This window comes from Lissotriton helveticus, chromosome 6 (assembly GCF_964261635.1).
Source record: "Lissotriton helveticus chromosome 6, aLisHel1.1, whole genome shotgun sequence".
In the NCBI taxonomy this organism is placed as follows: Eukaryota; Metazoa; Chordata; class Amphibia; order Caudata; family Salamandridae; genus Lissotriton; species Lissotriton helveticus.
The window spans coordinates 418,736,207-418,763,581 of record NC_136067.1 but is presented as its reverse complement, the minus strand read 5'-3'; the positions used below and the strand labels follow the sequence as shown (position 1 = coordinate 418,763,581).

The 27,375-nt window shown below is 44.3% G+C and overlaps 1 protein-coding gene across 11 annotated transcripts in view; it reads left to right on the top strand.

Annotated features, from left to right (window-relative positions):
- DCDC2C (doublecortin domain containing 2C) overlaps positions 1-27,375 on the top strand; it is a 5,988,712-nt gene that overhangs the window by 4,566,934 nt on the left and 1,394,403 nt on the right. For 10 of the 11 annotated variants that reach the window (XM_078647853.1, XM_078647855.1, XM_078647851.1 and 7 more), the window contains one exon: positions 9,408-9,677. The exons of the other annotated variant lie outside the window; for it this stretch is intronic. In XM_078647853.1, the coding sequence (XP_078503979.1) occupies positions 9,408-9,677 (270 nt within the window). The remainder of the gene's footprint in view (positions 1-9,407; positions 9,678-27,375) is intronic. 11 annotated transcript variants of the gene reach the window in all.

Genomic DNA, 27,375 nt, shown 5'->3' with positions numbered 1-27,375 from the left:
TGTCTGAGCCCAACCACTCCAGTCAGGTAGGGTTGTGAATTGGGAGCGGCAGCTACTGGGATCCGTGTACAAAATAATATATGGATGGAATAGATTGTGAACTGGGTCAACTCCCCGGTTCAGCTCTCCAATGTCTTTAAGAGAGAGTTGTTGTTGTGTATTAATGACATATAATTAAAGTTCCCATTCTGGTGAGCGCTATATGATGTAGAGTTGGGCAAGCCACTGAAGCTCCAGCCAGGCTCGAGTCGAGAGATGCCTGTCTCTGGCACAGCTCGAGGTCCTCTGGACTCCTCAAGACCAGAGGGAGCAGAGCTCTGGTCTGCCGGCCAAAGCAAAAGGGATACCAATACTGTGGCTTAGTTGTACAATGTGATACATGGCATCAATCCCAGCTGAACACATTTTGTGGCGCTAGGCAATATTTTATTTCACCAAGCACCTTTTTCTTCATTATCACATCAAAAGTGCCTACAAACACGCGAGCTCAGGCTGTGGACTGTACAAAAATCTGATTTAATAGAATATGAAGTTGCTTAATTTCTGATATATGTTGCTGTCATCTTGCGAGAAAAATGTCAGTCATCATAATTTCCGTGTAATTATGAGTGACTGTCAATCACTCATAATTACACTGAACTTATGAAAATGTCACACACATAGCAATCTGAAACCTTGGCAGCTACGGCCGGGCACTGGCAGGCTCAGGCTCTAGCTGATGACTCCAACTTAAAAGACAGTAAAAATAGACAGCTACCAGGGGAACATAGTCACTCATAATTACACTGAACTTATGAAAATGTCACACACATAGCAATCTGAAACCATGGCAGCTACGGCCGGGCACTGGCAGGCTCTAGCTGACGACTCTGACTTAAAAGACATTAAAAATAGACAGCTAACTGGGGAACATAGTCACTCATAATTACACTGAACTTATGAAAATGTCACACACATAGCAATCTGAAACCTTGGCAGCTACGGCCGGCACTTGCAGGCTCTAGCTGACGACTCTGACTTAAAAGACAGTAAAAATAGACAGCTAACAGAGGAACATAGTCACTCATAATTACACTGAACGTATGAAAATGTCACACACATAGCAATCTGAAACCTTGGCAGCTACGGCCGGGCACTGGCAGGCTCTAGCTGGCGACTCTGACTTAAAAGACAGTAACAATAGACAGCTAACAGAGGAACATAGTCACTCATAATTACACTGAACTTATGAAAATGTCACACACCTAACAATCTGAAACCTTGGCAGCTACGACCGGGCACTGGCAGGCTCAGGCTCTAGCTGACAACTCTGACTTAAAAGACAGTAAAAATAGACAGCTAACAGGGGAACATAGTCACTCATAATTACACTGAATGTATGAAAATGTCACACACATAGCAATCTGAAACCTTGGCAGCTACGGCCGGGCACTGGCAGGCTCAGGCTCTAGCTGACGACTCCGACTTAAAAGACAGTAAGAATAGACAGGTAACAGGGGAACATAGTCACTCATACTTACACTGAACTTATGAAAATGTCACACACATAGCAATCTGAAACCTTGGCAGCTACGGCCGGGCACTGGCAGGCTCTAGCTGACGACTCCGACTTAAAAGACAGTAAAAATACACAGCTAACAGGGGAACATAGTCACTCATAATTACACTGAACGTATGAAAATGTCACACACATAGCAATCTAAAACCTTGGCAGCTACGGCCGGGCACTGGCAGGCTCTAGCTGACGACTCTGACTTAAAAGACAGTAAAAATATACAGCTAACAGGGGAACATCTTAATGAGGGAGCTGAGGAGCAGGTGGTCAGGGGAGAGGCCTTTCTCTTGTTGCCGCGCTTGGTTTCTCTCGTCCACATGCATGCAGAGCGCGGGGCCTGTGAGATCAATTGGCCTGCTGCTGGGCCCAGCCCCTGCTGAGAACACACTAGTTCTTACAAAATACCCTCCTCTGAGGCCTGCCGCAGCACACTAAGCCTCTGGATAAATTGCATTTTCCAAATTCCAAGGGTTAATTAAGCTGTCTTGAGCCAACTTCAGTGTTTGCATTAGACAGACAGTCAAGATACACTTACTCACTCACGGTCATGCTGTCACGGACCACGGGTCGGGCCGTGCTGTTGGTGGCAGACACAGGACAGTAGGGCTGCCTACTTCCAGGGGCGGGCAGCGTGCCAGCGGCCCCGTGCCTAGCCTAGCCACCCCACCACAGTACAATAAATTAAATTATGGTGGCCGCTCGGCGCTCCGGTCTTCTCCTGGCTCTCGCGATCAGGGCCTGCAACCTCAGGGCTGGACTGGGAAGTGAAAGCAGCCCTGGCAAATTTTTCCAGACCAGCCCCCGTCCGGCGCGTAGCGAGCCAGCCCCCGTCCGGCGCGTAGCGAGCGAGCGCAGCGAGCCAGCCCGATGGCCACTCGGGGGGTTTGGGGGGGTGCTCCCCCCAAGAAATTTTTCAAAAACGACAGACCAAAATGGTGAATTTTGCAGCACATTTTTCATTAGATATTCAAATTGTATCAACTTTCAAAGCACAGTAAACAGTAGATGATGACCTTAAAGAACATCAGGTTACCCACCCAGTCAGATGTATCCATAGGCATTCTTTCAGAGAGCACCAAAAATAGACACAAGTAGTGAATCAGAGAGAACAAAGTAAAAGTGAGACCAACCCCCACATGGTGTGTAGCGAGCAAGCGCCGTGAGCAACCACTAGGGTGAGTTTGGGGGTTGAACTTCTACCCCCCAAGAAAATTTGGGAGACAGAAAAGCCAAAACAAAGCGAGAGAGAGAGAGAGAGAGATAAAGAGGTAAGAGAGAGAGCGAGAGAGAGATAAGGAGCTAAGAGAGAGAGAGAGAGAGAGAGAGGAGAGAGAGATAAAGAGCTAAGAGAGAAAGAGAGAGAAAGAGAGAGAGAGAGAGAGAGATAAAGAGCTAAGAGAGAGAGAGAGAGGTAAGAGAGAGAGAGATAAAGAGCTAAGAGAGAGGGAGAGAGAGAGAGATAGAGATAAAGAGCTAAGAGAGAGAGAGAGAGAGATAAAGAGCTAAGAGAGAGAGAGAGAGAGAGAGAGAGAGAGAGAGAGATAGAGATATAGAGAGATGGAGATATAGAGAGAGGGAGATATATATATATATATATAGATATATATATATATAGATATAGAGAGAGAGAGATAGAGGTCACCAAACCAGCAGCCTGATTATAACTTTAGAACTAACATGAAAACTCTCAACAATGCCATCAAACCCATACACCTCACACACCCACTTTTATAAGCATTCCAATAACACACAGGAAAGAACAGACACACTTCATATTAACAAGATCTACCAAGAACCCAAGCAGGTGGATTAGCAGACTCTACTAACACAGGTTAGGTGGAAGATCAAATTATCCACACTCTACTGTGATATGTCTACAAGTACTAGAAGTGGGCAAGCAAAGAAATTAACAGGGAGAGCCGGGACAGAGCCAAGCCAAGGGTGGGCTCTGGCTGTAAAAGCTCATGCGCGAGCTGAGCTCTGAAAATCATGCAAGAAACAACATATTAGAATATAAGTTGTCTTCAAAATTAAAAAAAAGTGTTTCTTTAATATTGAGTGTTTCACCTTAGTCCATCAGATTGTATCTCTGCATCGAGAAGTATTTATTGCAAGCGAAAGGTTTTAAACAGAAATTTACAAATATTCCTGCCCACGCCATGCTAAAATTACTATTAGTGAACTAAGAAGCAAGTGAGTTGTCATTTCTACCCTATATGTGGCCTAAATTCTTATCGAACAGAGAGTAACATTAAATCAATCACAAAAGAGGTTTTTTGTATTGCACACAACCCAAACACACTTATTTGAAGGTGCTCTGATATGTGATAATGATGAAAAAGGAGGCTCTGAGGCAAAATATTTGCTCAGGATTACACTCTTTGGTCAACCACGGAAGCCGGGGTTGATAGCAGATTTTCGAGTTTACACTGTGCAGTTCAGCCACTTTATGGGTATCTCTTTCTGACATCAAAGATTAATGGTTTGTCCTTAATTCTTGGAAGAGGAGATTAGCGTGTGGGTGACAGTCATAATCCACATATTATTTTCTGCGGTTTTACATAGTGCGCACTTGTGAAAGCTTAACAACAGACAAAGACCACCTTGCATGCTGTTTTTTAAATGTTGCAGGTAGATTTGTCAGATTTACAGAATGCGGAGCTGAGGCCAGGATTTAAACCTTGTTCCCCCCCATGTTTCATGGTTGTCAGCTGTAGCCACTAGGAAACATAACCTTCGTTCTTTTTGGGCTCAAGATTCTAAGATGAACCAGAGCTGAGCCAGAGCCGGCATTTACCTCAAGCCTGGTTTGAGCTTTCAGTGGCTTGCTCCTGTCTACCAAGTACAACCGTTAGGTAACATAACATAAAATAACATTTGATCTCTAATTGAGTCATATCCTTCCATCAGTTGAGCGCTTGCTTTTTTTCAGTTCAGATCCTTCTGCCGCGGTTTTCTATGATAGACCCACCTCCACTGGTGTGAGTCATTCCTTGCTTGACTTGAATCTCATTTGCCTGTAGTTTGAGGTCTATACTTCCTCCGAGGAGTTTAATTCTCTCCTGGATTGAATCCTATCTTCCTTCTTTTTAATTTTAATTTTTTTTATTTTATATAGCGCAAACTCGACCCGAAGGTATAAGCCAAGTTACATGAGCACCAGTTGTGTTACAGATGGACACATTCATTTTGTTAGGCAAAGTGAGATTAAGTAGTTTGCCCAGAATCACAGGATGTTGAGCGTCCCTGCTGAGACTCGAACCCAGTTTCCCAGCTTCGAAGTCGACTGCTCTAGCCGTTAGGCCATAACCTTGGTGGGGAGTTCTAGCATCTATAGACTAGTTGAATCTTAGAAATTAAGTCGTCTCATGGTTAGAGTTCTATACCTCCATTAATTGAGGCCTATAATCCAAGGGGTCGAGTCCAAACCTTTATTGGTGGGAGTCCTACAGTCCCATGGCCTTATCCTAGTCAAATTATATAACCAGGATCTTGTCTCATGTCCTAGCAACAATAACCCTGGTGATGTACTCCTGAGGAAAAATGACCAGAAACCTTTACAATATGGGGCAAAGCAGCAAACCTCGGCCAGGCTTCAAAGATCACTGTGTATAAAACAGCATGTGTAAAGAGCTCTCATGAATATTCATCATGTGCCTCGTGTCTGAGCCCAACCACTCCAGTCAGGTAGGGTTGTGAATTGGGAGCGGCAGCTACTGGGATCCGTGTACAAAATAATATATGGATGGAATAGATTGTGAACTGGGTCAACTCCCCGGTTCAGCTCTCCAATGTCTTTAAGAGAGAGTTGTTGTTGTGTATTAATGACATATAATTAAAGTTCCCATTCTGGTGAGCGCTATATGATGTAGAGTTGGGCAAGCCACTGAAGCTCCAGCCAGGCTCGAGTCGAGAGATGCCTGTCTCTGGCACAGCTCGAGGTCCTCTGGACTCCTCAAGACCAGAGGGAGCAGAGCTCTGGTCTGCCGGCCAAAGCAAAAGGGATACCAATACTGTGGCTTAGTTGTACAATGTGATACATGGCATCAATCCCAGCTGAACACATTTTGTGGCGCTAGGCAATATTTTATTTCACCAAGCACCTTTTTCTTCATTATCACATCAAAAGTGCCTACAAACACGCGAGCTCAGGCTGTGGACTGTACAAAAATCTGATTTAATAGAATATGAAGTTGCTTAATTTCTGATATATGTTGCTGTCATCTTGCGAGAAAAATGTCAGTCATCATAATTTCCGTGTAATTATGAGTGACTGTCAGTCACTCATAATTACACTGAACTTATGAAAATGTCACACACATAGCAATCTGAAACCTTGGCAGCTACGGCCGGGCACTGGCAGGCTCAGGCTCTAGCTGATGACTCCAACTTAAAAGACAGTAAAAATAGACAGCTACCAGGGGAACATAGTCACTCATAATTACACTGAACTTATGAAAATGTCACACACATAGCAATCTGAAACCTTGGCAGCTACGGCCGGGCACTGGCAGGCTCTAGCTGACGACTCTGACTTAAAAGACATTAAAAATAGACAGCTAACTGGGGAACATAGTCACTCATAATTACACTGAACTTATGAAAATGTCACACACATAGCAATCTGAAACCTTGGCAGCTACGGCCGGCACTGGCAGGCTCTAGCTGACGACTCTGACTTAAAAGACAGTAAAAATAGACAGCTAACAGAGGAACATAGTCACTCATAATTACACTGAACGTATGAAAATGTCACACACATAGCAATCTGAAACCTTGGCAGCTACGGCCGGGCACTGGCAGGCTCTAGCTGGCGACTCTGACTTAAAAGACAGTAACAATAGACAGCTAACAGAGGAACATAGTCACTCATAATTACACTGAACTTATGAAAATGTCACACACCTAACAATCTGAAACCTTGGCAGCTACGACCGGGCACTGGCAGGCTCAGGCTCTAGCTGACGACTCTGACTTAAAAGACAGTAAAAATAGACAGCTAACAGGGGAACATAGTCACTCATAATTACACTGAATGTATGAAAATGTCACACACATAGCAATCTGAAATCTTGGCAGCTACGGCCGGGCACTGGCAGGCTCAGGCTCTAGCTGACGACTCCGACTTAAAACACAGTAAGAATAGACAGGTAACAGGGGAACATAGTCACTCATACTTACACTGAACTTATGAAAATGTCAAACACATAGCAATCTGAAACCTTGGCAGCTACGGCCGGGCACTGGCAGGCTCTAGCTGACGACTCCGACTTAAAAGACAGTAAAAATAGACAGCTAACAGGGGAACATAGTCACTCATAATTACACTGAACTTATGAAAATGTCACACACATAGCAATCTGAAACCTTGGCAGCTACGGCCGGCCACTGGCAGGCTCTAGCTGACGACTCTGACTTAAAAGACAGTAAAAATAGACAGCTAACAGGGGAACATAGTAACTCATAATTACACTGAACTTATGAAAATGTCACACACATAACAATCTGAAACCTTGGCAGCTACGGCCGGGCACTGGCAGGCTCAGGCTCTAGCTGACGATTCCGACTTAAAAGACAGTAAAAATAGACAGCTAACAGGGGAACATAGTCACTCATAATTACACTGAACGTATGAAAATGTCACACACATAGCAATCTAAAACCTTGGCAGCTACGGCCGGGCACTGGCAGGCTCTAGCTGACGACTCTGACTTAAAAGACAGTAAAAATATACAGCTAACAGGGGAACATCTTAACGAGGGAGCTGAGGAGCAGGTGGTCAGGGGAGAGGCCTTTCTCTTGTTGCCGCGCTTGGTTTCTCTCGTCCACATGCATGCAGAGCGCGGGGCCTGTGAGATCAATTGGCCTGCTGCTGGGCCCAGCCCCTGCTGAGAACACACTAGTTCTTACAAAATACCCTCCTCTGAGGCCTGCCGCAGCACACTAAGCCTCTGGATAAATTGCATTTTCCAAATTCCAAGGGTTAATTAAGCTGTCTTGAGCCAACTTCAGTGTTTGCATTAGACAGACAGTCAAGATACACTTACTCACTCACGGTAATGCTGTCACGGACCACGGGTCAGGCCGTGCTGTTGGTGGCAGACACAGGACAGTAGGGCTGCCTACTTCCAGGGGCGGGCAGCGTGCCAGCGGCCCCGTGCCTAGCCTAGCCACCCCACCACAGTACAATAAATTAAATTATGGTGGCCGCTCGGCGCTCCGGTCCTCTCCTGGCTCTCGCGATCAGGGCCTGCAACCTGCTGTAGTAGGGCACACTGACTGCGCAGTTTTAATTGCCCCTATTCAATGTGCAAGTGCGGAAGACAGCACCCTAGGCGGCGCGCAGATGCGCCGGAGGAGGCAGGGCATAACTGCGCGCTGCGCACAGTCAGGCCCCTCCCTCTCCTGCAACGCTAAGCTTCCGCTTTTTTTTTAGGTTGCACCGCACGTCAGTGCAAAGGTCGACAATCAGGCTTGTTGCTGTCTGCTGCAGTGTATGGGCGGAGCGGCACTCTAAGACTGAGTGAGTACAGTACTGTCTGGGTGGGGGGCCGGTTTTGGATCAGAGGGCCGGTTTTGTGAGTGGGGGCCGATTTTCGGTCCCACTGGTACAGCGTGCCCGATTTTCTGTCTGACACTGACACGCTGTACCGGTCGGGTCGAAAATCGGCCCCAACTCACAAAACCGGCCCCCTGATCCAAAACCGGCCCCCCACCCCCTCCAGCCGACCGGGGGATTGCCCGGTGCCCGAAAGCACCAGTCCGGCCATGTGCAACCTGCTGTAGTAGGGCACACTGACTGCGCAGTTTTAATTTCCCCTATTCAATGTGCAAGTGCGAAAGACAGCACCCTAGGCGGCGCGCAGATGCGCCAGAGGAGGCAGGGCATAACTGCGCGCTGCGCACAGTCAGGCACCTCCCTCTCCTGCAACGCTAAGCTTCCGCTTTTTTTTTAGGTTGCACCGCACGTCAGTGCAAAGGTCGACAATCAGGCTTGTTGCTGCCTGCTGCAGTGTATGGGCGGAGCGGCACTCTAAGACTGAGTGAGTACAGTACTGTCTGGGTGGGGGGCCGGTTTTGGATCAGAGGGCCGGTTTTGTGAGTGGGGGCCGATTTTTGGTCCCACTGGTACAGCGTGCCCGATTTTCTGTCTGACACTGACACGCTGTACCGGTCGGGTCGAAAATCGGCCCCCACTCACAAAACCGGCCCCCTGATCCAAAACCGGCCCCCCACCCCCTCCAGCCGACCGGGGGATTGCCCGGTGCCCGAAAACACCAGTCCGGCCCTGTTGTCTGTTGTCCCATGGACTACTCCATGTGAAACTTATTTTTCACATTTGCAGAGGGGCAGTGGTCTCGCGGGGTGCCTATTGAGAATGGGTTCCCATTGCAACTTTTGGGGGTCTGTAAAATTTCTATTTCGGTCCAAAACCATTGATATATATGGATAGGTATTGCCATTTCGAAGGGATGTCTACAACACGCTCTATCAAAATGGCAGTTCCCTATACATTCCTAAACCCATTATAGGAGTTAAAAATGGGATTACTATATTGCAAAAAACATTTTTTATTTTATTCTGAACATTTGCTAACTCAACATGCTTTGTGCAGCTGGCTGTACATATGTATCTGAGGCCGTTTAATTAGAAATTAGTTCAAAATACAGGTATGTGCAATATGTCTTCAAGCAACAATCTTAGGGACCACATATTTGTTTTTATAAAAGCCTTCACTTCCTTTAATTAAAGTCACTTATCCAACTGTAATAATGTGGTGACGATTATTTATTTGTAATGTGCTTTCACAATTTCAGTATGGCTGTAATAACGTGCAAATATATTTTCCCAGGTTCAACCTAAAGCTATTCACAGAGAAAATGTATTCATCGAGTGTCATGACGGGACTTGTGTAACGCCCACATATGATGAGATAAGAGGTACCAACAAATCAGTGGCATGTCGGAAAGATTATGACATTGACTACATAGAAGAAAGCCCTAAGTCAGAAATTGAGGACAAGAGTGAAAAACGAAAAGTAGACCTCTCTTTGGTTAAATATGGCACAATCCCTGGGCTAGGAAAAAAACAAAGTAGCACATCGGTCAACCAAATTAGAAAGGTTTGTACCACACGTCATGTATTGTGATGAATTTTACGTTTTGCTCAATTTATTTTTACCTTATACCCGATCCCAAATACATGCCTTTCCCCTTGATAAAAATAACTCAACGCCAAGCAATAAATCAGACATATTCACCAATGGGACTAGGAGACTATGTTTAGGTAGTGATCTTTACTATTACTGTACTTGTTAATTTCATCATGATTGCCTTTCAAGTTCATGTTTCATATGGAAGTCTAGTTAGCACCTCACCCTCTTCACAAAATGGTTCATGCGAAGGTGCACCAAATGAGGTCTGCAGTGCATGGAAGAAAGCTCTCGTTTCTATGTAAGTGGAGAAGTGTTGCTCAATCGTTAGAGCGGCAGACCCTGATGCAGAGGTCTGGCCTGAGACCAGGGTTCAATTCCTGCCTCGGCGGGTCTTGGGCTCACTTTCCTCAGACCTGATAATTCTCGCCTCGGTGACTATTCTAATCATGGGTCCCACTTTGCAACTCTGGGCAATAACTTACTTAATCTCCACAACAGCCCCAACAGCGCTGGCATGCCTGGCTTCACCTTGGGGGTGCCCAGGAGTGGGCATTTCACAGGGAAAAACCAGGAAGGATTCCACAGTAGTATGTGTATAGTGCCAAGACACCTCAGGGTATAAGTGCGCTATACAAGTACAAATTCACTTCATTTCAACATGAAGTGGAATATTTACAATTTTTTCACGCAACGTCGAGCAGCAGGCAGTGTTGCTGTGCTGCCTTGCTTTAAAGGAAGACTACAGATGGCACATTGCTGCTGTCTCCTAGAGATAGTGCGCTGTGTGTAACGCCGGGTCTTTGAGTTACAAGCAGGATTGTTTTTGTGCATGATGTTTTGTACAGTAACCATAGACTCAGTAATGTGCTGCATGGATCCACTAATTTACGCATAACAAAGTACATCTAATTATTATATGATGTCCTACATACAATGGACCTGATTCACAAATCCCCTCAGTCGTGATGGAGTCAAAGTTGTGAGACCCCCGATTTCTATACTCTACTGGAACATAGCAGGTCTCCGTTCCAAAATTGAGGACGGACCGCTCAAGACTTTCTAAAACCCTATCAAATAATCTGTCTCCAGGAGACATGGTCAATAGAAGAGCTTCATATACAAGGCTATAAAACCTACGCTGTTCCAGCAGCAAGTAGTATAATGGGAAGACACAAAGGTGGGTTAGTAATCTATATAGCGAACACCGTACCCCACCTAAAAGTGGGTAGTGTGTTTCAGGATTCTAACTATCAAATCCTTTCTCTCTCCTTCTCTAACAAGGAGACTATCTTCTTAACTAATCTATATAATAACCTTGATGACGACCAATTCATAAATCTCCTCAGCAATATACACGAGACGAGAGATTAAAACAATCTTTTCAATCGAGAATTAGTCAGGGGGTAACCCACCTAATATGGGGAGGAGACTTCAATCTCCACCCATGTCTAACGACTAACCCACTCTGCTGTGGGTTGGTGGATGAATATGAGGCTCCATTAGTACATTTTACACACAATAAAGTGGGGAACACCCTAAATGCTGTCCTCTCGGATTTGGATCTGCAAATTGCTAACCACCGAAATGCAGATTCCAACTCACTCAATCCGACCTATGTGGGGAGAGGCCATTACACAACAGTCGATTATATCTTCTTATCACCTGGCCTGATCGGCATAGCTAAGGATTTTCGGACTATTTGCAATTCACTTAGCGACCATTCAGCCTTAACGATAAATCTTTATTTACCTGATCTTAAATCCCAAAGTTCGGACATAGCAAATATGCTTGTACAGAATACACTAGAGATTGGTAAACAGAACGGTTACACAATCAAATGGGGGAAAATTAATCCTACCAAAATTACAAAAAAACTGATAATCCAGGCGTACCCAAACATTTTAAAATGTCTGGATCTCTCTTCAAGCCATGAGGAAGTTCTAACGAACTTCAAACACATTTTAGACCATATTAAGGACTTACTCTCCTCAAAACCCAGAATAAACCCCCCCGTAAAGAAAGGGTGGTTTAGCCATAACTGTACAACCGCTTTAACTAAACTAAAATCTGCGCTCCATAATAAATCGAGGGACGCAGCCCAGATCCAACTTCTAAGGCGTCAATACATAAGGGAACGAAAACTGAGAACTGCACAACTAAAGCAGAAACTCTGGGACGATCTTCATAAGAGTGCTTTATCAAAAAATAGTGAGCTCTTCTGGCGCACAGTCAGAGCCCCATATCTCTCTAACACTGGCACCCCCAGAATCGAAGTTGCCATAGATGAGCATACATGGGTCGCACATTTTTCTAAGATCTTTAAATGTAGCTCACCCATGGACCTATCACCCTCAAAAGTACAGTACCCCATCCCGCTTTTGTTTGATATTCCCGATCTTTTGGAAGCACTACAGAAAAGCAAACTGGGCAAAGCTCCAGGCCCGGACGGGGTTCCAGTGGACTTTTTTAAAAATAACCTAGACCTCTGGGCCCCCATTCTAACAAGAGTGTGTATAGCGGCGGAGAATGAGGGAGTTCTAAGTTCCTGGACCAAGTCAATAATGGTCCCCATTTTTAAAAAGGGGGACCGTGAAGATGTGAAGTGCTATTGGCCCATCTCACTGCTGGACTCGCTCGGGAAGGTAGTGGGGAGAGTTATCCTAGAGCGTCTCCAGCAGTGGAGTGAGGATCGAGGCATTATCTCCGATATCCAATTTGGCTTCCGTGAGGGTTTCAGAACAGTGGAACAGGCCCTCAACCTCACCTTAAAAATGGGAAAATACACACAGGCCAAGGCAACTAAGATCTATATGGTATTTGTCGACCTGTCCGCAGCGTTTGACTGCGTATCGCATGCAAAACTGTGGACGGTCCTAGGCCAAATGGGAGTAGAACCATCTCTTTTGGACTTTCTGAGGGAACTCTATTCCGGTGCAACGGCCAGAGTGCGATTTGGCCTGAATGGCGAGCTGACAGCTCTGTTTAGTGTAGGGCGCGGAGTCAGGCAGGGATGTGTCCTGGCCCCCTTCCTCTTCTCACTTTATACTAATGGCCTGGAGGGTGAGATGTTAAGGGGGGCTCAGGATCTCCCACGCATTAACCAACGCCTGATTCCCGCCCTGCTCTATGCGGACGATGCCGTCATTCTGGCGCGCACACCACGTGAGCTACAGCTCTCATTGAATAGGTATACGACCTACATGGGCAACCTGGATTTGCAAGTGAATGTGAAGAAAACTTTTGTCATGACAGTAGGTAGGGGAAAAAAAAGCATAAAGGCCATTTACCTCGATAACCAAAAGCTTGAGGTCACCCCACAATACCCCTATCTGGGCATCATGATAGATGAACAACTGACATGGAAGCCAGCAGTAGACACAAGAGGTCATCTCTTTAAGAGATCAATAGCCGCACTAACGAGCTTCTCACAGAGATTAGGAAAAAGGCCCCCAGTGGAGCTATTGAAAATTTATAACGCTAAATGCCAGGCTATCGCACTATATGGTGCGGGAGTCTGGGGATACATCGACACTAGCTCCATCCAGAAGGCTGAAAATGCATTTCTAAGATTTCTCCTAGCCACCCCAAAAGGAACCTCAATTTACGCCATGTACTTGGAATTAGGAATACCCTATATAGAGGACTTAATTAAAACCGAACCAGTGATGCTGTGGCGGCGCATCTGGACATCTGACAAAAATACGCTGACCCAGTCCATCATTGCTGACTCGATGGCCCTCGATAAATCCGCTAAAGTAAAATGGCTTTCCTATGTAAGAGATTTTTTCAAGGATCTAGGGTTAGAGAACCACTTCCTTGAACCAGAATCCATAATGGACATTTCGAAGAGAGATCTCAAACAATTAGCATTAAGACACTTGGAGTCTCTAAGACTGGCATCTGAATCATTAAAAACTGCGGTAGTCCATGCAAATATGGTACAAATAGCCCATGGCATTCATCCGTATCTGACACTCCAAATTCCAACATATGAGAGAATGTTAATGACCAGATTTAGGTTAAACACTTTTTTTAGATTGGTTACGTTCCCATCGAAAAACTGCTGGGAAGTTATTTTGCCACCCTGTCCGTGTGACGGACTATCAATACAATCCAATCTACATGTGATTATGCTTTGTAAATACCATCATCCGCATAGAAAAATCTGGTTACTACCAATATTGAGGAGCTGGGGACTGAGACAATGCAGGCCCGCTTTTCTTAGACTCCAAATGCTGGAAACTGAAAGTGTCTGTTATTTTGTGAGTAACTTTTTAAAATGCATCATGAAGCACAGGAAAAATTTATAAATGTCCTCATTTACGAAATTTTGAGTAGATTTCCGATGAAATTTATGATAACCAATTCTTTTTTATTTTTATCACTTTTTTGTACGATTTTATTGAAACTGTGTGTTTTTCCTGTTTTATTCATGTGAAACTGTAATGTGTGAATTGTCTCTTTTATGGTTTTTCCTCTGCGAACAAGCCGAATAAAGAAGTTTATTATTATTATTATGATGGAGTCTTTGTACCTGGGGCAGAATTGCTGCTATGAGAATTCTCATTGGGGAGGTTCCACCCCTAGTGCGGAGAGTCAAGTGCAGAGGTCCTTTGCGAATCAGGCCCAATGTGTTTTACTTTAAAGCTGTTATTTTTCAGCATTTTCTAGACCGTACTTCAAGATTTTGGGAAAGCAATTTGATTTTCTGAAATATAAACCCCGTTGATTTAATTTGAGTCCTGACTAAAATTAGTTTCAATCAGTATTACATAAAAGGCCCTCATTACAATTGGCCCATAAATTTCGATGAGACCATTGACAAGAGTTCTCAGCAATGCCAGCTTTAGAGTTGCGTGACCAGTGCCATCACACTGGGTTCCAAGGTCGAGGGGGCGCCATTTGACCGACAAGCTGAGGAGAAATAGGAGCAGCCTGAAGAGATTTTTGTGTTTCCCGCAAATTTGTCAAGGGATAATAACAGCAGCAAGCTAACTCTAGTGATTAATATACTTAATGGCAAGAGCTTTGAATTGTCAAGTGATAGTTTTGACTCATGCTAATGTAGCAAAGAGGGTTAATGTTTCTGCTGCAAAGCACAACGTGTACTATGCACATCACAGATCTGCATTTCTGTAAATAGTTCAGTTAATTACTGCTTTTGTCACAGAGATCATGATGTTTATTTATTTGAATTATCTATAGAGAGCAACTGTGACCTCCTGGCACTGTAGCAAACATTGCATAAGTGGGAAGAGAGAGGAGAGAAGTCAGATTATAGTGATGCAGCCATCTGAATATTTGGGGAACAACCAGGTCTTCAAAGCCTTCCCACATTTTAATAGATCTGGCAATGCTCTCAGATCATGTGGTAGTCTATTCCACAGCTAGATGACGTTCACTGAAAAGGCACACACCCCTTGTCGAGTCTTCCAGGAACCTGTGTTTGGTAATATGATTGGCGGTTGCGGACTGCAGAGCTCTTCCTGGTGTAGATCTTTTCAATCTATGCTGCAAGGGTAAAAAAACAAAAGGCACACAATTGATGGATGGAATGCAGAAAAATCAAAACATTCACCCCCAGGCAAGAGATCTGGGTTAAATCCATCATTCTTTTGCTCACCATGCCTCCCCAGTTTAGACCTGGCCATATGCAAATCAGTCTTGACTCTATGCCTCATGGGAACAGTCCAGCCTGACTGCCAAGCCAGGGCCTCCCTGGACCGGAACCAAGCATCCTAGGACCGGTTTCAGGGTTTTACCCCTCATAAGCCAGGATAGCTTGATTTGAGTGGCATAGTGAGCCCAGGACCCACTTCTGGGCATACCTGGCGTACTTAGGGCGAGAAAGCAAAAGACACAAAATTGATGGACGGCAGACAGAACAAATCAAAAACATGCACCCCAGTCAAGAGATCTTGGTTAAATCCATCATTCTTTTGCTCACCATGCCACCCCAGTTTAGACCTCTCCATATGCAAATCAGTCTAAACCCTGTGCCTCATGGAAACAGTCCAGTCCAAACTGCCAAGCCAGGTCCTGGACCAGAAACAAGCAACCTAGGACCGGTAACGGGGTGATCAGCCAGGATAGCTTGATTCCAGTTGCACAGTGAGCCCAGGACCCACGTCTGGGCATACCTGGCGCACTTAGGGCGAGAAAGCAAAATACACAATTGATGGACAGAATGCAGAACAAATCAAAACATTCGCCCCCAGTCAAGAGATCTGGGTTAAATCCATAATTCTTTTGCTCACCATGCCAACCCAGTTTAGACATGGCTAAATGCAAATCAGCCTTGACCTTGTTCCTCATGGGAACAGTCCAGCCCGAACTGCCAAGCCAGGTCCTCCCTGGACCGAAATAGGCACCCTAAGACTGGTTTTGAGGCTTCACCCCTCATCAGCCAGGTTAGCTTCGTTCCAGTGGCACAGTGAGCATAGGAATGACGTCTGGGCATATCTGGCGCACTTAGGGCGAGAAAGCAAAAGACACACAATTGATGGACGGAATGCAGAACAAATTAAAACACTCACCCCCAGTCAAGAGATCTGGGGTAAATACATCATTCTTTTGCTCACCATGCCATCCCAGTTTAGACCTGGTCATATGCAAGTCAGTCTTGACCCTGTACCTCATGGGAACAGTCCAGCCCAAACTGCCAAGCCAGGTCCTCCCTGGACCGGAAACAAGCTTCCTAGGACCGGTTTCGGGGTTTCACCCCTCATCAGCCAGGATAGCTTGATACCAGTGGCACAGTGAGCCTAGGACCCACTTCTGGGCATACCTGCCACACATAGGACAAGAAAGCAAAAGACACACAATTGATGGATAGAATGCAGAACAAATCAAAACATTCACCCCCAGTCAAGAGATCTGGGTTAAATCAATATTCTATTACTCACCATGCCACCCCAGTTTAGACATGGCCATATGCAAATCAGTCTTGACCCTGCCCCTCATGGGAGCAGTCCAGCCCGAACTGCCACCCAGTTCCTCCCTGGACCGAAAACAAGCATCCTAGGACCGGTTTCGGGGTTTCACCTCTCATCAGCCAGGATAGCTTGATTCCAGTGGCACAGTGAGCCCAGGACCCACGTCTTGGCATACCTGGCGTACTTAGGGTGAGAAAGCAAAAGACACACAATTGATGAATGGAATGCAGAACAAATCAAAACATTCACCCCCAGTCTAAAGATCTCGGTTAAATCCATCATTCTATTGCTCACCATGCCACCCCAGTGTAGACCTGGCCATATGCAAATCAGTCTTGACCCTGTGCCTCATGGGAACAGTCCAGCCCAAACTGCCAAGCCAGGTCTTCCCTGGACCGGAAACTAGCATCCTAGGACTGGTTTCGGGGTTTCACCCCTCATCAGCCAAGATAGCTTCAGTCCAGTGGCACAGTGAGCCCAGGACCCACGTCTGGGGATACCTGGCGCACCTAAGGCGCGAAAGCAAAAAACACACAATTGATGGCCGGAATGCAGGATAAATCAAAACATTCACCCCAGTCAAGAGATCTGGGTTAAATCCATCATTCTTTTGCTCACCATGCCACTCCAGTTTAGACCTGACCATATACAAATCAGTCTTGACCCTGTGCCTCATGGGAAGAGTCCAGCCTGAACTGATAAGCCAGGTCCTCCATGGATCAGAAACAAGCACCCTATGACCGGTTCTGGAGTTTCACCCCTCATCAGCCAGGATAGCTGGATTCCAGTGGCTCAGTGAGCCCAGGAACGACTTCTGGGCATACCTGGCACACACAGGGTGAGAAAGCAAAAGACACACATTTGATGGACGGAATGCAGAACAAATCAAAACATTCACCCCCAGTCAAGAGATCTGGGTCAAATCCATCATTCTTTTGCTCACCATGCCGCCCCAGTTTAGACCTGGCCATATGCAAATCAGTCTTGACCCTGTGCCTCATGGGAACAGTCCAGCCCGAACTGCCAAGCCAGGTCCTCCGTGGATCGGAATCAAGCATCCTAGGACCGGTTTTGGGGTTTCACCCCTCATCAGCCAGGATAGCTTGATTCCAACGGCACAGTGAGCCCAGGACCCACGTCTGGGCATACCTTACGCACTTTGTCACCCCTAGTGGGACAGGTATGCCCAGACGTGGGTCCTGTGCTCTCCATGCCACTGGAGTCTAGCTATCCTGGCTGATGAGGGCTGAAAGTCGAAACCGGTCCTAAGATGCTTGGTTCCAGTCCAGGGAGGACCTGGCCTGGCAGTTCGGGTTGGACTGTTCCCATTGGGCGCAGGGTCAAGACTGATTTGAATATGGCTGGGTCCAAACTGGAATGGCATGGGGAGCAAAACATTATGGTTTAGGCCCAGATCTTTGTACTTGGGTGAAAGTATGACATTGTTCTGGATTCTGTCCCTCAATTGTTCTTTTTGCATTTGTCACCCCGACTGGGATGAGTATGCCCAGACGTGGGTCCCTTGCTCTCATTGCCACAGGAGTCAAGCTATCCTGGCTGATGAGGGCTGAAAGCCGAAACCAGTCCTAAGATGCTTGGTTCCAGTCCAGGGAGGACCTGGTCTGGCAGTTCGGGTTGGACTGTTCCCATAGGGCGCAGGGTCAAGACTGATTTGAATATGGCTGGGTCCAAACTGGAATGGCATGGTGAGCAATACATGATGGTTTAGGCCCAGATATTTGTACTTGGGTGAATGTATGACATTGTTCTGGATCCTGTCCCTCAATTGTTCTTTTTGCATTTGTCACCCCGACTGGGACGGGTGTAACCAGACGTGGGTCATGTGCTCTCCATGCCACTGGAGTCAAGCTGTTAAAGATTGCAGGAATCGCTGTTAGCATGAGCTAAAAGCCATTTTATTCTTAGCAGCCATTTTAGGTAGCCATGTGCTTTCTCCCTCTTTCAGAGCCTTGCACATGCTCAGAAAGGCCTAGCTGTCAGAATGCACTTGCTCCTAGTATGTAACTATCACACTATTCTTGCTGATATAAGGAGACATGTCTCCCCTCCCACTTTGTTGAACAAGCACATTTTGCATACCCATATTAGTCAATAGGCATGCTTGTATGTGGCAGGACCTCCCCTTGGTTTTATGCTGACTATGTAACCTATGCATATATAAGTCCCCTGTTCTCTGTACTCCTTAGACTTCCTCCTACAGTGGCCTGAGGGTACTGTATGATGCAGTCTTCCTTATCTGAGGTTAATTAATGCATTGTTTTTATATTACAGCTTCCGTGCGAATTTCTTCTTTGTTGGTTCAAGGACCAGGTGTAATAGTGAACCCCTTTGAAGGTTTCTATTTCTTCAAATGGCACCCGAAACGTGGACCTCATCGGAGAAGCGGCTATCCAAGGGAGTGGTCTTGATGGGAGACAGGAATCTACTGAAGCGGACAGGACAGGACTCTACTAAAGAGATACCCTGCACACTGAGATTCTCTGTCTCTGCAGCCCAGTATATTTCTGGTCTTCCCTGATCTGGCGCTCCAGGGGCAAGCCGCTTCCGACTGAGAACCTCTTTGGCGTGAGTATTCTAAAATGACCGTTAGGTCACTCAGAACTTGGCAGTGAGAGGCTGGAGATTTGTTCTTGGTAAGGTCGTTGACATTTGACTTGTTTTGTTTTAGACAAAGACTTTGGAACTTGGAAATATAGGAATTGCAATTTATGTAGGCAGATAATGAGGAGACTTTTCTCTAACTTTTGAATAATTTGTAACGGCACATATTGTGTTAAGTGCCACTGCTCTATAATATTGGCATGCCTGTTCTTAGCACACTTCGTAGAATGTGTTGCTTTCTTGGAGGTACCAATATGGAACTAGAATCGAATCATCCAGCTCCCCTAGAGGGGATACCTAAATAGGTTTAGGTATAAAAAGATGTTTCTTCCTTGGTGACTAAGTACCCCATGGAACTAAGGGCCAGATGTAGGTAACTTCCATTTAGTGAGTCCTTTATAGCGATTTTCACCAAATTGCTATTAAGGACTCGCTAAATGGAATGTAGGTAGGATTCACTAAAATATTAGCGATTCTTTAACATTCCTTAATAACTAATCGGTAATTGAGATTTGTTATTAGGGAATACCTAGCCATTCATCCCTATGGGCTAGGAGGATCATAGGAATGAATGGGAAGAGATTCACTATTAGCGATTCGGTATTACCAAATCGCTAATAGCGGGACCTATTTCAAGGGTGCCATGTTGCACGCCTGAATGGTGCATGTGTGCACATGTGGCGCACATACATGCCCTAAGGGCATTGATGTGGGCCACATGGCACATTTCAAACAGCAAAAAAGTGCTTTTTGAGAGGAATTCACTACTTAACTTGAAGTTGGTAGTAAATAGCGATTTGTGAAGGCTGAAATGCACTGTTTTTAGTGCTACGTACATTGCATTTAAGGAATCGTTTTTTGTGATTCCTTAAATGCAAGAGCAAAATAAGGAATAGCTATTTTGCGATTACTTATTTTGCATGTAGGTTTAAAGTCACCTACATTGCACTCAGCCAAATACTGGTCGGTAACGCAGAAATTTGACGAATTTCGGCGTTACCGACTGGTATTTAGCCACCTACATCTGGCCCCAAATATGTACAAAAAAAGGATCCTGATCTATGGACTTACTAACATTTATAAGTGGTGATATGCAGAGCGCTTTTTGAGTGTTCTGCCAGCCAAAACGGGTGAATTTGGTGTATTTTGGCTTCTTGAACATGGAACAGTCTTTTGGGCTGTTTTTGTGCAGTCTTTTGGGCTACCTTTGAGAGCTTTTCTTGTAAATATGACTTACAATTAGTATTTACAAACCGTTTACTTTCAGTACAGTCTGTGGGCTGTTTCTTGGTTCTGTCCTAAGTGTTGATTTGTGGGTTAATTATGTGTTTAAATGTCTATGTCGTTTGTGGTTTGGCACCGGTGGTACTTGTGTGAGTGAGTAGCGACTGCGCTCTTTGTTAATGCTTCTGAAAATGTCTGGAATGAGCTCAATGTGTTTTTATGTCATCATTATATTATGAAGAATGTCATTTAATTAATTACATATTAAATAAAAAATCCAGTAATGAATTATGCAACATATGCTAAATAACTGCATGCTACCAATAAAATTGACAAAGAAAGAAACTATAGATATGTGCAAATTACCACAATGCTACAGATAATATTAGAATTCACATTCAATAGGAAGAAAATAGGCCTCATAGAAAGGAAGAAAAACGAAATTGTGTGTTTTGCAATAACTAGGACTAAGATACAAAATGTTACAGCATTATCCTTGGATACATTATATTAGATATTAAAAGGCATTCACATCATCTGAGTGCCTTGAAATGCCTGACTATTAAATAGACTGTCACCGTGCTTACATTTCAGCACTAGAAAAAAAAAGCTTTCAAACAGCTGTGTTTTTGCTGTCTCACTGAGGAGAAGCTGTCTGACACAACCAATGGAGGTTTTTTTTCTCCTGAGAAAGGGTCATAATTTGACGCCTGTTGGTCAGAGCAACAGCTGCGTCAATAATACATGGCTATTCTTGGTCCAAAGCCACAAGGAAACTGCTGAGTCAACGAGATTTTAAGTTAGTGCAAACACGGTATAAAGGCCTGCACTACAGACTGTTGATTTTAAAAGTTAAAAAGACAGTTTCATTATTTTGGATAACAGAGAAAAGATTCAAAGTAGGGATTTCCTTTCTTAATGCCTTTTTACATAAGCACATCTGTGGTTCTGATGTTAAATAATTACTGTCCTTTAAAAAGTGGAGTAGACTTTTCCAGGCTTCTGTGCTTAGGGTTATAAAGGAATGCATTTAAAGGTGATAGGAATGAGGCTTGCTTTTCATATGTGGAACCATAAGGAGGGTTGGTGATAAAAAAAATACAAAAAAGGAAATTTTGATTATATGAAAAAAAATGTTTATTAAAAATAAGTGCACTAAAATTGTTTTTGATCTTTGCATTGGAAAAGCTGCATGGAAAGCCTTGAACAAAAATAGGACAGCTGGTAAGGGTTAAAGGTTGAGTTCTGCATTTAGCAGCCTAGCAGGGCTGAAGGCAAGGTTTGCTATGACACTTCGACCTCTGAAACTTTTTAAAAGACGAGATGACAGCCCAGGGAGAGAAAGAGAAGTTTTGCTTACTATTCTTCGGCAAACGTTTTATGCACTCATATGATCCGAAGGAACGATAGTTGTGTATGTGCTCCCTATGTATAGCATGGCTCTGCCATGTATATAAAAATAATAGTTTTAGCTTAAAGATTACTGTGCAAGGACAGAGATAAGGAGGCAAAGGGATTCAGTTTGTATTCATTCACCCTCATGTTACATCTAGTACAATTGCTAAAGGAATTGGTGGTTGGTTATTAATGTTTTCTAGCTAGCTAAATGTGCTATTTACCTCCTACAAGTTTAGTTGTGCCCAGTTGCCACAAATAGGGGTTAATAGTGTCCACAGAAGTGAAACCTCTTTCAGGTTTCCTACGGTTGAAAAGGGGGAAGGAGGTTAGCTCCTCTGCAAATTAGGATAGGCAAACTTATGTTTTCTCTCTCTTTTTCTCACTCTATTTTGAGCCTGTCTAAGCTGTCTTGGAATGAAAACAATGGTCCGTGACCAGAATTTGACCAATATAAATTTACTTTGCAAAGCACATTGCTAATTAATTGATAAATAACATATACAAGATAATAATTTGTGTACAGAATACCTATTTCTGCATCAATTTGATAGACCACACACAAGAAACCAAGCGCCACACTATATAATAAATTACACAGTATTTATTATGGAGTCAATCAATTAATACTGTAATGATCATAGGTTGCGCGCAAGGAGGAGAAGTGGAAGGGTAGGATAGTGGTGTTGTGTAGTGAGATAGTGAATAAAGAATTAGAGGAATAGATCATTCAAAAACATTTCAATACTGATAGCAAAGATCAGTTACAGCAAGCCTGTTCATAAAAGATTTATATGTAATCTGTAAATTAACGGTCTGCATTCAATGCAATTTTGTGGAGAGATGTGGCAAGTAGGTACAGGTCTTCGTCAAAGGAAGAGTGCCGACGTTTCAACTCGACTATGCAACACGGAGTTGGTACCTTTGCCGGGAGTCTTCATCAGGACAGTGTGTTTGCAACCTACTCCTGAAGCCAAGCCTGGCTAAACTGGGCAAATTCACAGCGTGCCGAAGGCCCAAAGTCGCCTCGGTATGGATAATCCGGTTTGTATCTCAACCGGAGTGTATAACATCAAGGATCTATTTTATAAACAAAAGGAATTCATTGGGAGATGGGAAGGAGGTGTCCCTACGATGGTTGGGAACACACTTGTTGTTTTTGGGTACCCCTCACACACCAACAGGCCCCTTGGTGTCATGCTTCATCCTTGGGGTCCTCGTACCCCTCTACGAGATGCGGCGTGCTGCGCCCTACGGTTGCGTGGGAGCACTTATATTGGCTATGTGTGGTGTCGGTGAGGGAATTTATAAGTAAGTGCTGTGGTGGGGTTTGATAGTGAGTGAAGTTTAAAAAGTGCCTGGCTCGTGGGGTAAAACATTTTTAATTGGCCCCCAGGCTGGTACTAATAAAAGGGGTGAGAGCGGAGTTTTGGGCGTGACCTATGTGCGCCACCTCCTATGTGTGTGTCAACATGTTTCGGTGTAAAAACACCTTCTTCAGGACTGGGGTACACAAATCCCCACCTTACTCACGTTTCTCTACTTCTTCAGAGTTTTTAATATACTAAAAAAGCAAGATTTACAAGTGCAGGCAATACAATGTACCTACTGAATGACCTCTATTTTGTTGACCTGTAAGGAGAAGGACAAAAACATTTTTTCTGGTGGCCCATTCCTTCAAAAAACGATAGGCAAATTTACCCGTGGACACAGTCATAAAAAGGTGCGGTTCGAAAATCAAGACACGTTAGTGTCATTCTACACATGTGGAACGTGCCTGTAGTGAAAATATACATATAAAAAAGAGGGACAAATACTAGACAGACACACATGTAACATAAAACACACACTCTAATTTTTAGGCCCGGAAACTACAGACAGTGCAGAACATGGCGGCTCGGCTGCTCTGTAATCTTCCCTACAAATCCTCCACTTCTAACTCCCTCCGTAACTTGCATTGGCTCTGTATTGAAAGCCATACGAAATTCAAGGCTCTTTGCCTTATGCATAGAATCAATGCAGGCCGGGCTCCACCCTATCTTAGTACGTTGGTTCATCACTACTGCCCTGCCCGTACCCTTCGCTCTTCCAACCAGCATAGGTTTCAGGTTCCCAGAGTAAAAAGAGCCAGAATGGGTGGCCACTCGTTCTCCTACCTGGCTCCCTCCCTATGGAACTCACTTCCACTGGCTCTGCGTACTGAATCTTGCTACCTCAAGTTCCGCAGAGAGGTAAAAACCTGGTTATTTAACCAATAGTCGGCCCCTCTATTTCTCAGTTCTTTTTTCCCTTAATCTGTTTTTTAGCGCCGGGAAACCTCCGGGTAGCTGCGCGCTCTATAAACTTAAATATAATAATAATAATAATAATAATAGGCGTATTCTGGCTTGTAGTCAGCCCATGTGATACTTGTCGTGTCATGAACTTATTGTGGAAATAAGAAGATTCTGTGAAGCTCACAGTGGGCATAACATACTGTTTTGTTAGGAGTTCACTACTCCATGAAACCGTATTAAATATAGGGGTTACTCGTGCTTCCTTGCTGCCTGTGGGGAAGAAACACAAATACTGCTTTACCCGGTATTCACATATTTGCAGGGGTGGTAAGATGGTTTCCTTTTTGGGTTTGTATTACTCACGAGTCTATGAGGAGAATCCCTCTTCGCTGCCCCTTACGCCGGCTCCGTTGATTGTGCCGTGGTGTTTCCAAAGGGCCCTTTTATACTCTCGTTGACTCGCCCCTAATTGAATTATTGGCACGTTAGGAGAACCGGGTATGACCGTATTTGGTTCGCCGGTAATTGAATCCTTCTATCAGCTCCTATTCTCGGAGGATCTGCATGACCCCCTTATCTTAATTAGAGGCCTCAGCGTCGAAAACCATTCCCAAGGGATGCTGGAAACAGCCATGAGACATTTAATTGGCTAATCAGTAATACTGTTTTAAAAATTGTTAGCAATAATAAATTGAAAAAAAGTATATATGCTATGTTACTGCCCATCCTGTCTGATGAAATTGTGAAAGGATGAGTAGTATAGATTGCTGATCCCTTATTTGACCTTTAAGGGGAACTAGATGTGGTTATTTTTTGTTCTTAAATTCTCAGGTGATAACACCATTATTGGGATGTATGACGTTACAACGCATACTTTTACAACGCCTACCTTTACATCGCAAGTTTTACAACTCATACCATTACAACGCATAATGCTTTTGGGCGCTGGATAGTGAATAGTTTAATTTACTATTCCAACTCCAGTCCCCGTGGATAGTAGGGAAGGTGTTGGATAGTACATTAAACCTATTCCCTATCCTAGAGCGCCCCCAAGCGCTATGCGTTGTAATGGTTTGCATTGTAAAAGTTGCGTTGTAATGGTAGTTTGTTGTAAAAGTTTCGTTGTAAAGGCTGTATACCCCATTATTGTTTATGTTATTCTCATGCTACATATAGTGTTGCAAGGGCATTGCTAGTCTTTTATTGGCTAGTCTGTGTAAATAAGCTGACAGTCCTGATTAGAGCTGATGTTGCATAGTTTGGATTGTGAAAAGTAGAATGCAGGGAAGACGCCCATATGATCCTCAGCAAACTATTTTGTCTAAGGGCCCGATTCACGGAACTAACTTAAGACAAAATCCTAAACTTACTACCATTTTGGTATTCACAGAAGGCACTTACTCATTTTGGTATTCACAGGAACCACTTACTCATTTCGATATTCACAGAAGTTAGGAGTCCTAACTTTGGGGCTTCTAAATGCCTTCTGTGAATTCCGAAAGTCCTAAAGTTAGGATTTTTCTCAGTTTAGGAGTAGTAAAGTTAGGACTCCTAACTTTAAGACTCCTAAATGCCTTCTGTGAATACCGAAAGTGATAAAATTAGGATTTTTCTCAATTTAGTAGTAGTAAAGTTAGGACTACTAACTTTAGGACTCCTAAATGCCTTCTGTGAATACCGAAAGTCTTAAAATTAGGATTTTTCTCAGTTTACTATTAGTAAAGTTGAGAAATATCCTAATTTTAAGACTTTCAGTATCCACAGAAGGCATTTAGGAGTCCGAAAGTTAGGAGTCCTAACTTTACTACTACTAAATTGAGAAAAATCCTAATTTTAAGACTTTCGGTATTCACAGAATGCATTTAGGAGTCCTAAAGTTAGGAGTCCTAACTTCTGTGAATACCGAAATGAGTAAGTGCCTTCTGTGAATACCAAAATGAGTAAGTGCCTTCTGTGAATACCAAAATGGTAGTAAACTTAGGATTTTGTCTTAAATTAGTTCTGTGAATCGGGCCCATAGTGTGGGAAGCAGTTAGGCTTATTAGAGAATAGTGCTAAGCATTTGTTGTGCTCACTTAGACAATAAATGATACATACACTCAATGAATGAAGTCAAGACTGAATTACAAAAATAGTACTTCTTTTCATATAAATATTTGGACCAAGAACTTCGAGTACAAGGTAACTACTTTTTGCAATATGATGAAATCACAATAAATGCAGTTGTGCACAATTGCACACAATACCCCTCCTATGGAAGGAAAAAGCCAATTGGGAAATCAATGCAACACAGTTACTTTAGTGGTTCACCTTTTACAATCAGAATGTTCAGAGGCTCGGGTCCAAAGTTCCAAGGCCAAGTTCTCAGTAGGGTACATGATTTTACCGGTAGCTAGATAAAAGTAGACTTTGTAGATGGTGCATTACAAAGACACGGGCCACCTGCAAAAGTGAAGCAAAGGGGAACTTGCAGGTAAGTCCTAGGGCTCTTAAGGGAAAGTAGAGGTCCCAAGGACTCTGGGGCTACAGGAGTACAGCTGTTTTGAAGATGCCCTGGCCTGCCGGGCTGAAAGCAGTGAAGATGGGCAGCTGGGCAACTGCGTGCAAAAAAGCACCTTGCAGTCAGGAGCTGGTCCCTGGAGCGATGATTCTGAAGCTGATGGGCACATACTGAGATGGGTCCCTGGAGTCCTGTTGTCCCTCATCAGGTGCTGGCTTACTGTAGAGTTGGAGTCCACCTTTGTAGGTTTCTTCTGCACGGGGTCCGGACCGCGGGTATTGGTGCCTTTCAGCTCCTTTAGGTCCCGGGCCTCAAGACTTGGTGCAGAGGTGGAGCAGACCCTTCAGAGTAAGTGTACCTTTGGCATGACCTCCGAGACATCAGTCCGGCTAGGGAGCTGGATGAAGCTGGGCCAGACTTTGCAGTTTTAGAGGCTGGCTGCTGCAGGAATGTAGTCCCTCTGTCTCAAGGGAGTTTCTCATGCAATTTACGAAGTGCAGAAGACTCTCTGGGGTTTATGGAGGCCACATAGCGACAAGACAAGCTGAATGATGGCGATTGTTGAGCTCCGTGGTGGCAGGCAGGAATTTGCACACGAAGTCCACCACAAGGTCTGCAGTTCTCGATCCAAGAACATTTCTTCGTTTGTCTTCTTTTTGTGTCTGTGGATACTACTGTTCAGGGTCTCAGGATGCCACCTAAATGCTAAATTT